Source organism: Gopherus flavomarginatus, chromosome 1 (genome assembly GCF_025201925.1).
Source record: "Gopherus flavomarginatus isolate rGopFla2 chromosome 1, rGopFla2.mat.asm, whole genome shotgun sequence".
Classification (NCBI taxonomy): Eukaryota; Metazoa; Chordata; order Testudines; family Testudinidae; genus Gopherus; species Gopherus flavomarginatus.
The window spans coordinates 123,201,561-123,216,445 of NC_066617.1; the positions used below are offsets into that span (position 1 = coordinate 123,201,561).

The following is a 14,885-nucleotide window of genomic DNA, read 5'->3' on the forward strand; positions in this document are numbered from 1 at the left end:
ACTAATATTACTCAGTCTGCACTACTAGGGTCTGTAAAGATGTCAATAACAACTATAGCCTGCTGAGTGATCTACATAAAATCAGCATGAATGCTTAATATTTCCATCAATAAAAGGTTACTATCAATCATTAAGTCTTCATACCATACTGTGATCTAAAATCAGAATGACAGGGATCAAAAAAGAGTGCTCTCCAGATATTATCAGAGGTATTTCTATATAATCTTTCCATTAGTGTTTCGCCAAAAAAGGATGTTAAAGTCAGGGCAATGATCAACAAAATTACCACAGTTTAAGAAACATCTTCTTGAGCCAGGGATTAGTCTTTGCTCCTTGAAAAGCTCCTGGCACCCTGCCCTCTCAATATGAGCAGATGGGAATAATGTTTCTAATAAAAACTGAAGTATCATTCTAGTGTCTGTGTAAATTAAATAAGACAAAAAACATTACTTGCTTTTTTCATTCTCTCTTTTCCAAACTGAATCACAATCATTGTTTTGCCAATTCATAAACAGTTGTTCTTCTGTATCAATAACATCAAAGAGAAAGATATGTAATAGAAGAGAGCTCTACCACACAAGAGCCTGCTGTTAACTTTCTTTTGGGTCTGTATACTGACTTTTAAACATTGGAACTCTCTTCATCAACAATGAAATCAAGCCCCACATAGTGGGGTAAGGTAGGCTAACTATTCAGTCTGACCACAATGGTGGGGCCTAAACAGTGTTTGGGAAGGGCCTCAAAGTCTTATTTTTCTATTTACAATCTCAAAAATAAGAAAATGCAAATGCAGTCTTCTTCTAAATTTCCTGCATCCTTGCTTAAAGTCCAACTGAGGTCTTTCCCATGCAACTAGCAAGCTGCAATGTGTGGAGGGTGAGGAGTGAGGCGGAGGAAGCAGCAGTAGGCTGCTTCAGTGTCTTGACAGTAGGAAGGTAAAGATGACAAAATGAGGGAGGGTGGGGGTCAAAGGTTTCATGGGCACTACTATCGAAGTATTTGGAAGCAGAGGAAGACTATGTAAACCATTCCAGGACACTATGTCCAAACAATCCCCAACACTCCAGATTTTCATTTTTCTCATCAATAACTGCCCCTCTCATGCTCATCCAATCACTGAAAAATAGTAAAGTAAGGCTATTGTAATTTACGTACAGTAACTCCTCACTTAATGTCGTCCTCGTTAACATTGTTTTGTTGTTACAATCAATTAGAGAACACCCTCATTTAAAGTTGCGCAATGCTCCCTTATAATGTTGTTTGGCAGCCGCCTGCTTTGTCTGCTCTTGCAGAAAAAGCAGCCCATTGGAGCTAGCTGGTGGGAGCTTGGAACCAGGGTGGACAGCAGCCCCCCATCAGCTTCCCTAAGTTCCCTGTGCTACAGCTGCCCAGCCAGCTATTGCCAGGCAATTCAGGTGTCCTCCCCCACTGTCATGCGCTGCTCCTGCCCTCTGCCTTGGAGCTGCTTACAGGAGCCTCCTGCTTGCTGTGCAGGGGCGGAGAAGAGGAGTGCTAATGTCAGGGTGTCCCTCTCTTCCCGTTCTTGCCCCCTGTTCCTTTACCCCATCTCCATAGAGCAGGGGGGGACATGACAGGGCTCAGTATGAAAGGAGCTTGCTGGCAGCAGCTGCTGTCTCAACTTGCTGATCTACTTAAAAAGGCAGTGTACTTAGATTGGGGTCAGTGTACTTAAAGGGGAAATGTGCATCTCTCTCACACACACATACACACGGTGTGTGCCTCTGTCTCTTTCTGTCATGCTGCCTCCCCTCCTTCCATTCAAGTTGCCTTGTAGAGTGTGAGGCTACATTAACAACAATGTGTTAACCCTTGAGGGCTCAGCCGAGTGCTAATTCATCATTTAGCAGGAAGGCATTCTCTGGGAAATATCCCACCCTCTTCCACCCTCTGACTTCACCACCTCAACCAAGCTTCCCAATCATCACTGCTGTGTACGGTATTAAATTGTTTATTTAAAACTTATATTGTGTAGATAGATAGATAGACAGACAGACACTTGTCTGGTGAAAAAATTTTCCTTGGAACCTAACCCTGCCCCATTCCTATGGGGAAATTGGACTCACTTAACATCGTTTTGCTTAAATTAGCATTTTTCAGGAACATAACTACAATGTTAACTGAGGAATTATTGTAGTTTTATATTTAATATTTCATTAATAGTTGATGTAAATGAATGGTGTCTCTAGCACACATGGAAGTCGGGATCCAGCTCATTTAATCTGACAGAAATAGACACAATGATAAAAAGTATGAGAAACACTGGAATAAGGCACTGTTTGTAATTAATATCTAGAAAAGAATTTGAGAAACTACACAATATGTGACATGCTAACAGAGGAAGGAAGATAGCTAACACTTTAGATGAAATAAATGCATATTGATGTATTGACCCTGCTGATTAGAAAAAAGAAATCTTAAGACCCTGTAACCTGATCAAACTAAACCATGATAACTGTTTCCTTGCAAACATTATTCTTCTTGCCAGTTTTCTTTGTTTCACAAAATATTAAATGAAAAAGACAAGTTTATGTATTAATATAGATGGGTTATACAGAGTATTTACAAAAAAGGGAATGGAACTCAAAACATCCGATCCATACAGTATGTAAACAGAACTATAAGGATAACTACATTAACACATATCAGGGGGTTGGCCGTGTTAGTCTGGATCTGTAAAAAGCAAGAGAGACTCCTTTGGCACCTTTAATACTAACAGATGTATTGGAGCATAAGCTTTCATGGGTGAATACCCACTTCGTCAGACGCAAATTTGCTCCCTGTCCACATTCAGAGCCATAGTTAATGAGTTTAGTGACAAAATAACTTTTTACTGTTTTTTACATGTTAACTCCACCGAACCAACCCAGCTAAATGATAATGAGCTGATTTTAGTCCTACTTGTTCATCATCATCAGAATTATGTACTATGTTCCATCTGTGTGAACCAATTACAAGCATTGGAATTGCTCAGGTGTGACTGGGGACAGAATTTGAAGACAATGGAATTACAAAGGAGAAACTTGGGGCCTAATTTGACATGAAATTTTTTTACTACTTTTAATGATGGACAGAAAAGAAAGAACTCAGGTTGACTCTTAAATCAAAGGTTGAGTCTGCAAATTCTAGCTTTTTGTGGGGGGCGGGGATCTTTTTAGTTGGAAACTGTGATAGTTGATATGGAAACATTTGAGAAAATACATGTGGAACCTCACAATGTCATATTTAGAGAGTGGCTTTATAGAGTTGGCAAAAGAAAGGAAATTCCCTACAACACACAGTAATCAGTCTATGGAGGGCACTCAATATAGACGTCTTTATTTTACAGGCCCTATAATTTATTCAGTTTTTGCTGTAGAGGACATAGAATTCTTAGACAGCAGCAAGATTGATAACTGCAGCTTGTATACTGAGAGACTCTGAGGCAGCCCAGATCACCCAATGTAAATTGTGCTTTTTTTCTATGGCATGATTTTTCAAAGGTTCAAAATCAAATACAGACAAGACTAGTATGATGGTAAGCCTGCAGCAAATACTAAGGTCAAATCTATAAACATTTTGGCTTATTTATTAATTTTTTTATATTTATTGAATAAATACCTACCATAACTTTGTTTATAAAAGCATATATACTATCTATGTCCTTTCTTTTTGGAAAACCTTTGCAAACTATTTTGCAACCAAAAATTGCTTTCTTTGTGGCAATTTTTTTTATCTCTTAGGACAATGATTTTCAACCTTTTCAGGTAAGTGATCCACTATTTAAAGTAAAAAGTAAAAAAATTACACCACACACTTACATTTCCTATAAAAAATAAGAGTAAAAAACATATAAATTATAAGCCTATATAATTTATTTGTGCATTTGTGTTTCAAGAGATTAACAGATAATACTTGATCTCAAATGGCAAGAGTGTACAGGGAGTAGAGGAGCAAGAATTTCTTTGCTTGAGAGCACAATAAAATTTTCAATGCCTTGTGACCCTCTCCCCCAGTTGTGTTCTGTGACCCACCCTAGGTGTCACAATTCACCAGTTGACAAACATTGCCTTAGGTCAAGCACACTGAGAATGGTTTTGTGGTTAAGACACTGGGCTCAGAGTTGAGGGATTCATTTCCTGGCTATAGCACAGATTTCTTGTATAAGTCTGGACAAATCACTTAATGTCTCTGTGCATATATTCCCCATCTGTAAAATGGGCATAATAATACTCCCTTTCTCTCATTGTCTGTCTTGTCTATTTAGATTGTAAACTCTTCAGGGAAAGGACTGTTTCTTACTATGGGCCAGATTGTCATACTCTTACTCATATTGAATTGTAACTTACTTAACAAGAAGTCTCATGTATTTCAGAGGAAATACTCATGATATATCAATGTGAGTATGGGCTTCACAATCTGGCCCTATGTGTTTTATACATTGCCTAGCACAACAGGGCCTTGATCTTGGCTGGTGCCTCTAGGTGCTTCCATAATACAAGTAATGATAATAATGCGGCACATTACGGCAGCCGCCTGCCATGTCTGAATTTTTAAAATAAACTGTTAACAACAAGTTTTAACTATCTATATTTTCATATAAAATAAAAGATTGAATGTGTTCAAAGCCTAAGGAAAATGCTAAATCATGACTTTGTGAACTGGAAAATCCAAGACTTTGCAAAATAGTGGATTATTATGCCTTTTCATCTCTACATTTCAATTTGTTATATGAAACACCATTTTCTTAACAAGGGCATATCAACCTGCATGATTTGGTTTTTACTTTTTTTTTATTATTATTATTTCTATGATGAGGAATTTATTCTGTTTTACCATCTGAAGCACAAAGATGTTTTAAACACCAAATGTGACAGTTTCATAAATGCTTCAGGGGATTATCACAACTACTGCAGGAAACTAGAATTTTTTCTTATCTTTCACAGAGAGAAAATTAACATTGTTACCTCAGGGGAAGGTAGATCTGTAGGAAACGTATCACCAATTATTGTAGTAAGAAGTTTGTCACCTAGAATAGTTTCTAAATAGTCTGCCATTACTTCCTGTTGCTTAGGGCTGCAGTGATTCTCCAAAGACAGTACAAGAGGATAGTCAGATACCTAAAAATACAATTTCAAGGCCATAATAATTAATAAATAAAAAACAGAACTACTAGATGCACAATATATCTTACAAAAAAGCACATGGGTATTTGTGTTTTCATTAATTTTAAAATATTCAAAAGAGTATTATTAGTTATTCCAGATTAATAATACACCATCATTGAGCTCAGTAATATTTATGGAAAAGGAAAAGGAAAACTGGAATCTAGAAGAGCAATTTTCAAGTTCAAAGATAATATCAGAAACAAAATCCAGAAACATAAGGACCATTAGAAACATGGATAGCTTTAAATGTAGACATAAACAGAGGAAAGACTATGACAAGGGAAGCCAAATAAAAATCAGTTAACCTGGTCCCAGTACTTTATCAGGGAAATCTTGAATGAGTACACTCTGATCTTGAAAAACGGGGCATATTAAAGTTTATTTCTTCAGTGGTTAGTAGCCGACAACCAAGTTTACCGGAGTTGTATTATATGCCTATTAATGTTGGGTGTGGAACAAAGAAAGAGAAAAGAGCTATTAAATCAACTAAAATCACCACACATATAATGGTAAAAAAATTCCACGAAATATATTTGGAGCTGCCAAGACAGCAATACACTGACTACTGCCTTTCACTGCCACAGAGCTTCTCAATAGATTATAATATTGAGAAGCAAATAGTGATGATGTGAACAAGAAAAATAAAAACCCCAAAATAACCAAGAAATATACTAAAGCATGGAAAATTATTTAGGTTAAATTTTTCAGAGGTTTTAAAAGCTACTGACATCTAAAAACTTCAACATTCAATGTAGACATCAGTCTATTTCAGTGTTATATTTTCTATACAAATTATTTTTTCATTCCAGCATATTTGTAGAAAAATATTCTTCATTTCTTCAAGGCTAATAGTCACTACCCACCTAAAAAATCATTCTCTTGTGACCTGCAAGTAATATCACGAGTTGCTCTGGGAATTATCAGGGCACGCTGGTAGATAATTATTACTTAAAGTGAAGAGAAATGGATGAATTGCTTAGATATAATGATCCTGTTTAGATGCAAATATTCTTAGTAATGAGAAACAAGGGAAAAGCAATACAAGGAAAACATCGTAAACTGCTATTTCCAGGTCCCTGCAGCCTAAAAAGAATCTTAATTTGGGCCAATCATTGGTATCTGGAAGATACACCTAACATCTTTTAATCACAGCTATTTCACTAACTACAATCTTTTAAAGGGATACAAATCACATTCTGTATGAAAAAAAAATTAAACAAATAATGTTAAATGTAACACCAATGTCTACTATAACTGAAAGAGACTAGAGTAAACAATATTTCTCTATTTTTTCAGTTTTTCTTTCTATATTTGACATCATTTTGTGTTTAATCGGTTTCCTACTTTGATTGTGTGGGTTTTTTACAAACCAGGGTGGGGGAGAGAAAAATATTGTTAAAAAATAGGAAAATGTGATCAGAACCACAATAATTGACATGAGGATGCAGGGGAAGGTGTGGTTCAAGACATCACTTTTAACTCATGTTTTCTTAAACTGTCTAGATTTTAAACTGAAACTGTCAGTTAAATATTGTCAGATGGCATTGCATTCTGATTATGGGCTGATATTTTATGTATTGCAGAGTTTTCAGCCCTGTCATACTGCCCACTGCAGCACTCTTTACTCATTCCTTACTCATCACAAAACTCAAACACAAAGGAGGCAGAATGATAAATCTGCTCAAAATTGATGGACAGCATCATAACAGAGATCACCACATGGGATGCAGAAACCATTCTCTCAGCTGATTGCTACTAACTTATTCCTATTAAGTGAGATATGCTTTGCAATAATATATAAGCTTCTGTATTTTGGCAAAAATGAAATAACTCATATAAAATATGTATAGCATTGAAAGGACATAACAGTTTTGTATTAAATATATTGTAAAAATCAGAGACCTACTAAGTTCTTTACAGACGTTAGCCCAGTTAGCTTTGAAAAGGCAATAGGTATGGGTGTGTATGTAAACACACCCAAACCAACACACATACACACTTGGAGTTAGGTCAGTTTTGATTGTATTTATTTTCAGTGTGTGTGTATATTCTGTAGGTATATATATACACACACACATACACACAGAGAGAGAGAATAAATATAATCCAAACCCACCTAACTCAAAGATTTGTCATAAAGGGCCCTTCAGGACAGTTTACTTGACTTCACTGGGAGTTATGCCAGGCAGCAATATAGAAGAATGGGTTAGTGCCAAAAGAACATTAACTTCCACTTGTTCTGCTACAGATAGGCAGAAGGGACAACATTTTAATGAGTCATCTGACTGATAATAAATTATATCTTTTTTTCAGAGCTCGTTTTAAAATTGGTGGGAAATGATCAGAATGAAGAGGAAATGGAAAATACAGTAAGACTCAAACAAAATTCCAGTGTAATACTTTTGTTCCCTCCATATTGCAAGCTTCAACACTACAGAAGACAGAATTGTTGCCACAGAAGTCTGAGCAAAGACATAAAAACACAAAAAAAGAGAGGAAACTTTATTGGATCAGATCTTGAAATCCTTACTCAGTATATATTCAGTCTATGCTCAAGCTAAATTCTTACTGATTTCAAATGAGAATTTTGCCTAAATATGCTGAGGAAGGTCTTCTGGGTTCAGTCCACAAAGTTTAAATTATATTGAATTATCAACAAAATGAGACTGCCTTTCATTTAAAATGATACAGAGTTAAGATCAGATACTGTAGATTTCTTTTATCTGGTTTGTTTCTACAGTACTCCTCACCCCAAGCACTATTCCATCCTATTTTTTCCAGAGTACCCTAAATTATAAGTGTGTTAACATTTATGTGTATTAACACTCATCACATTTCAACAAATATATGTACATACCACAAATGCATACTTATCTATCACCTCGATGACAGTTCTAAATGTAATTTTGCTCGTTAAAGTATGACCATGATACACAATAGGGTCATTTTGTGGTCCATCCCAGCAATCAATTTCCAAACAACGACATCCTTTCATCAGAGCACTTTAAAAACAAGAAGAAAAAAATAACAATCAAAAAAGGAGATACCATATTCATAAACATTTTGTTGCATTCCTGATTACAAATAACATAATCTGAGTAATTACAAAAATATTAACATACCTAAACTGTCATAAAAGAAAAGAAAATTCCTACAAAATGATATGCATAAAAAATTGATGTATATTTTCTCTTATCTACTTTGGGCTTATAATAAGCCTTATCAGAGCCATTGGGAGGGAGGAAATAGATCCTATGAATATGAACCCTTAACAGATAAAAATATAGCCAAAGTTTTAGTTTAAGTAAAACATTTTCTTGAACAATGGCTATCTGCTTAAATTTGGAAATGTTTGAATTTTTATTTATATTAGGATTGTATATTTGAATAAATTCCAGCTAAGATATAAAAACACCAGTAATAACGTTTATAATGGGCCAGAATATACCTAGTCTTTACACAGATGATGAGGGCATAAGGAGGCCTTCCCCTTCCTCTGTGCAAAGAGCCAGGCAGTGTTACAGTACCTGCATGCTGAGGAGTACAGAGACTGCTTCCTCCCAACTTTCCCAAGAAAGCACAGCACACCACAAAGGGAAGAGAGGCAGGACCATAATCTACAGCAATGCCATGCAATAACCATATGATTCTGATTAAGGCATTTTAGGTTCTGTGGTCTACATTAGATTAAACTAATTTGTAAATACATTAGATTTTTGTCCCTTCATGGTTTCACGGCAAGGGAGAGGAAAGGATGTTTGGGTGCCCTAACTGTGCATTTCCATATCTTAATATGTCTGGATTTCTTTTAAGCTTAACCATAAATCTGAATTCCTTTGGTTTATAATTTTTGATTTGGGGATAATCCATGTAATGTATTTTACCATAAAGTACTGATACGTCTTCTCAAACTTAACTCCATATTAATCTGATTTTTGTCTATGAATTTCCTTATTTAATTAAAATAAAAATTCATACATGAGCACTAGGTAAGAAACTGAAAGAAAATGCTGCCATGTGATATTTCTAATGATTTGAGGTTATGTAGCATCTACCTTAAATAGCTTTTTAACATTTAACTTTTAGGTCCAGAATCACAAGTATGTTCTGATTGCTTACCCCATTCTGGAGCAATGCAAAGCAGCCCAAGAAAACTGGTCAGCTAAGCTGCATTTACAGCTGCTTTGTTTCACCAAAGCAGTGCAAAGAAACTGGAGTGTTGGACTCCTGTCTTCCAAATTCCAGTCTCTCTACATTCTGCTTTACAAACTCCAATTTCCCCCTTCCTTCTCTTCTCCTCATTCCAGTTTTCTCTTCTTCCTGAACTCACTACATTCCCCTGCACAGTTACAAAACAAATTCTTGCTTCTTCCTTCCTCCACATTCCCCTGTGCTCATTCATCCCATATTTTCCTTCCTCCTACATCTCCCACATTCCCCAGCATACCCTCTCACCCTAAATCTCCCATCTCCTCTCCTCTCCATTCTCCTGCATGTGCACATATTTTCCCCACTTTACTGTGCCCACTACATTCCCTTGCATAAGCACACATGCCTGCATGCATACTCACATGCACCCATGCTGGGCATGCTGGAGTCCCCAGCCAATGTACCTGGCTTCTGCACTCCGGTCCAGACTCCAGCTTGGGAGGTGGTGAGGAGGCATAGCCAGAGCATCCTGTCAATCTCTAGCTGGTAAATGGCTCATTTGGGTGACATAACCAGCTGGTGTAGATTAGAACTGTTCTTCCTGTGTACACCAAGAAGTAAACCTGCATAGAGATGGGCCCCTCACCACCTCAGCTGCATCCAGAATTTAATCACATATTTGTTTGAATTAATGGAAGATTAATTATGTATCTTCAGTGATGTGGAGATTAAACACTGCAATGTAGTAACATACAGAACAAAGTCCTGCAGATGTCTTTATTTGCTGCAAGGGACAGTAGTATATGTGAGGCCAATGAAAAACTTTGGTTTGGATAGTTTTTAGAGAGTAAACAAATGGAGTGGCAAATATACGAAAATGTGTACACACCAAATAAAATTTCACTCAGTCATATTCAAATAATATTATTCTATTTTTCATCATTGTTTTAAATAGAATCTTGTATTCCTTACTACTAAACACACATTTGCGAAAGACTCAATAAATTGTAGCTTAAGCCACTTGATAAAATAATTTGCTTACAATTAAAAAATAGTATTTAAATACCTTGAATAACCCCAAAGGTGACTTGGCCCTATTAGTTGATCAGATATGAGGTAGGTGTTATGAGAAGATGAAATAAAATAATCACGTAATGGGTAGCTCATATTTTGGTAAACAATTGTGTGTTCTCTTTTAAATATCAAACAGTCTTTTGAGTTCATGTATCTTAAAAATCCTTCAAACGACATCTGTTTTTTTCTCTGCACTAAAAGTGAAAATAAAGCAAAAAAAATTACATTTGCAGTAGTCAATTTAAATAACATTTCTAGCTATGTATTTTTCATGGCATTAATTTTCTTTTTGAAAATGGTCTGCTCTGAATAAGTTAAAGATCATACGCCACAAGTATTTCTTTCAGTTTTTAAATTAATCAGATATAATATAAAGACAGTCATTAAATGCTTGCAGTCCTGGAGTCAATGAAGTTCTAAATGATGAGAGAATGATTTGAATGAGATCTGATGTTATAATTCTTCTGTGAATATCAAGAACCAAAGCTTTGTAAAATTTTCACTTTTCACATTTTTAAAAAATAGTGCTCCAATAGAAAGAAAAATTGTACTGTTAATTTATTTTTGGTGGGTAATATGTCCACCATTCCATAACAAGAGATTAATGTCCTTGTCTATGAAGAGCTCAAGAACAGTTCTGCAAAGTGTCAGTCAGAGATGACTTGAAAGATAGTACTGCAGCCTAGAATTCCCACTAGAAGACTGCTCTTCCTTAACTGTGGAAAGAGAAATTAGTAAAATCTGATAAAACATTACAATACAGAGAAATGGATTAATATTCTCTTCACCAAACAATCTCAAATCATAACAATATTAAAGATGACCTATAAATCAGGTTTACATAATTCCTTCAATTGTAGCAAAATGCGCCAACTGCTCCACAATTCCTAAGGTAACAAGAGCATTCAACACATTATTTAAAACTGATTTCATGACAAGCAGTCTCATTAGAATGGCAACTTCTGCTCCAATGTAACACCTCAGCATGTGTTACACTGGTGGCAAGTGAAACCATTGCAAATCCAGAAGTCGACTAGACCAGTGTTTCTCAGTGACCAGTCCGTGGACTGGGGACTGTCTCTGAGATCCCCCTAACACAGTTTAGGAAGGCAGCAAGCCAATCCGTGTTATCAAAAAGGTAGAGAAACACTGCAGTAGGCTATTAAACGTAGTCTATTTTCAACTAGTCTGTGATTTTGCAAACTTCTGATTGTAACCTACCTGTGTTTTCATAGGACAAATTTGACTGACAGTGTAATAGGATGATGAAAATATTTTAAAGAAGTGAACCTATATATACTCTATTGCAAAAGAAACCTTACCTCTTCAGGTTAGTTTCCGGCCCAAAAATAAAGAACCACCAGTATATTATTTCTTAGGGAAGCAATTCTCAAAATGTAATATGGATGATGATTAAAAGTATTCTATCAGAATAAGAATTCACTGTAATTCCACTAATTAAAGCTACAGAAATGGAACACCAAGTATTTTTTAGTTGTAGGGCTTTTCTAGACTGGGAAACTGAGTAGTTTTTTAAAACCTGTTTACACGTTATAAATACTACTTGGTACTTAATATAGATTAGGAGACATACATAGGTGCTGGAACAAGAGGTGTGGGGGATGCTGCCACACCCCCTGGTTTGAAGTGGTTTCCATTATATGAAGGGTTTAAAGTTTGGTTCAATGGCTCTCAGCACCTCCACTATAAAAATTATTGCAGCAGCATTCCTGCTGATGTATAAAATAATATTGTTCAGGCCTAGAATCTGTCAGATGTTCTGACGCCACACAGGCCACTGAATGAGGTCTATTAGATCTTTGAGTATGAGAACCTTTGAAGTAGGGCTTCAGGTAGTAGAAGTTGAAGATCTGAGTAGGGCTGGACAATATAGAACCTAAGGAATAAAGTTTATTTTAAACTAGAAAAGCACTGAACTGATTCTCTCTAAAACAGTTACTGCAGATTATTTTACATGATTTTTACAGTTGAGGGAATTTTGTAAAAATAATTAGTTCCCTTTTAAGCAAAAAATAAATTAGAAGGCAAATCACAAAAATCCATCAATTAGTGATGACAGTTAATTGTCTAGAAGTGAATTAAGAGAAAGGCGAATCCAAAATATTTGAAATAATTGTATTTATTACACCAGTAGAGAGATACCACAGAAGAGAAACATTTTTCTCTAAATGCTGTGTTTGATTAAACTTGATGGACAGACTAAGAGTGCACAGTCAAAGTGTTCTGCTTAAGTACTGTAATATGCCAATTTTGTTTGAGGAGCTAATTATGTCCTGTCAGGTTCGGGGCATCCTTAACTTTCATTAAAATCAGTGGCAATTGTAGACACTCAGCACATCAGGCACTTGGATTTTATATTGCCAAGACGTTATTAAGAGGTAATTTGTGAAGTAAGTATTCACTTTGCCAGGTGGAGATTTATCTAAAGCCTTCCACATCTCTAAAATAGACATGGTAATATCATGAACTCTCTTCTGATGAGTTTTTGTCATGTTTTCTCTTTAATATTTATATGTTATGGGAAACATCCCAATTTCACTGGGGCCTCCTATACAGAATATCAAATTTGTTTATAACCATCATTATTGCAGAACCATGATACAGTTACTCTCTCTTCAATGCTGACATCTTGGTCTTATTCAATGTGTATATGCCTTATATCTTCCAGGAGCATCTTCCTAGTGCTAGCCCTCCTGAATGGAGAGAAGTGAGACACATACAGACACAGATTGGTTACTGGTATGCTTGAACCAGCTCCCACACATGGGCAGGGAGACATTACAACCCCCTGAACTGGCTCCCATATCCCTTGGAAACCAACCCCTATACAATAAAACATTAATTAAAATAAGTAAAATGGCAAAATGCAAAAATAATTAATGAAATATGCTGCATGTGTTATTTGAACATTAGGATCCCTAATGTAGAATTTTAAAAATAAGGGACACCATCACACTTTATCCCCATACAGGAAGAAGGGAAGGGGCTAGCTGTAACCCAGGAGAAAGTTCTACTATAAGATCACGTGTAATATGGCATTAGCATTTTCTCTGTTGGCTACTCTTGTTCTTTTATACCCCTTGGTGGTTGCCAATGTAGTTCCAATATTTCAAAAGGGTAAAAGGGATGATTTAGAGAACTGTAGAGCAATTAGCTTAATGTGGATCCCAGGTAAAACAATGGAATAGTTAATTTGGGACTCTTATCAATAAATAATTAGAGGCTAAAATATAAGTTATGCTAGCCAGCATGGTTTTATGGAAGGTAGCTTTTGTCAAGCAAACCTGTTGCCTTTTTTTTGACAGGATTAAAAGCCTGGCTGATAAAAGTAGCTGTGTTGTTATAGTATACTTGGATTTCTCCATGGCATTAGACCTAGTACCACAGGACATTTTTATTAAAAACCTTGCATTGTATGGAATTAACAGGGCACACATACATTGGCTGGATTACGAACTGGTTTACAGATAGATCTTGACATGTAATTGTTAATGGAAAGATATACATTTCTAGTAGGGTCCCCAGGGAATCAGCTCTTGATCCACTGCTATTTAATATTTATATTAATAATCCAGACAATGTTAGGAAACCTTTGGTAAAGTCTGGAGATGACAAGAAGACTGGTGGGGTAGTAAATAATGAGGATGACAGGTTATTGTTACAGATTGATCTAATCACCTAGTTAAATGGTCACAATCCAAAAAAATTTGTTGTAATACAGACAAATGCAAGATAATACATCTAGGAATAAATAATGTAGGTTAAATCTACAGGATGGAAGACTGTGTCTTGGAAAGCAGTGACTCAGAAAAAGGGGTCATAATGATAATTGCTTCTACGTGAGCTCTCAGTGCAATGCTGTGGCAGTAAGAGCTAATGCGATCCTTAGATGTACAAAAAGAGGAATATCAAGCAGATGTAAGGAAGTGATCTTGCCTATGAACACAGCATTGGTAAGACCACTACAAGAACAGCGTGTCCAGTTCTGGTATCCACACTTCAGGGAGGATATGGAAATACTGGAGAGAGTTCAAAGGATGCCCAATGTCTAGAAAACAAGCCTTATGATGTGAGGCATAAATAGCTCAATTTATTCAAAAAAGGAGGTTGAGAGGTGACTTGATCATTGTGTATAGATGCATACAAATGGAAAAGATATCTGATAGTATGGGGCTTTTCAATCTTGACAACAAAGACATTACAAGATCCAGGGGATGGAAGTTGAAGTTGAAAAAATTCAACCTTGAAAAATTATGAGGGTGATTAAACATTGGAGTTGAATTGGGAAGGTGATAAACTCATCATCACAAGATTAGATATTCTTCTAATCATAAATAGATAAATAATAGTAAGATTAGATATTTTTCTGAAAGATATGCTTTAATCCATTTTGTGGGAGAGGCTGTATGGCCTATGTATGCAGGGAGTCGGCTGGATGCTCGAGGTAGTCCCATCTGGCCTCAGAGTCTGTGAATC

The 14,885-nt window shown here is 36.0% G+C and overlaps 1 protein-coding gene across 1 annotated transcript in view; it reads right to left on the minus strand.

Annotated features, from left to right (window-relative positions):
- Positions 1-14,885, minus strand: part of PLCZ1 (phospholipase C zeta 1) — a 135,449-nt gene that overhangs the window by 73,548 nt on the left and 47,016 nt on the right. Inside the window, 3 exon segments of the mRNA XM_050936347.1 lie at positions 4,965-5,117; positions 8,023-8,167; positions 10,381-10,582. Of these exon segments, the coding sequence (XP_050792304.1) occupies positions 4,965-5,117; positions 8,023-8,167; positions 10,381-10,582 (500 nt within the window).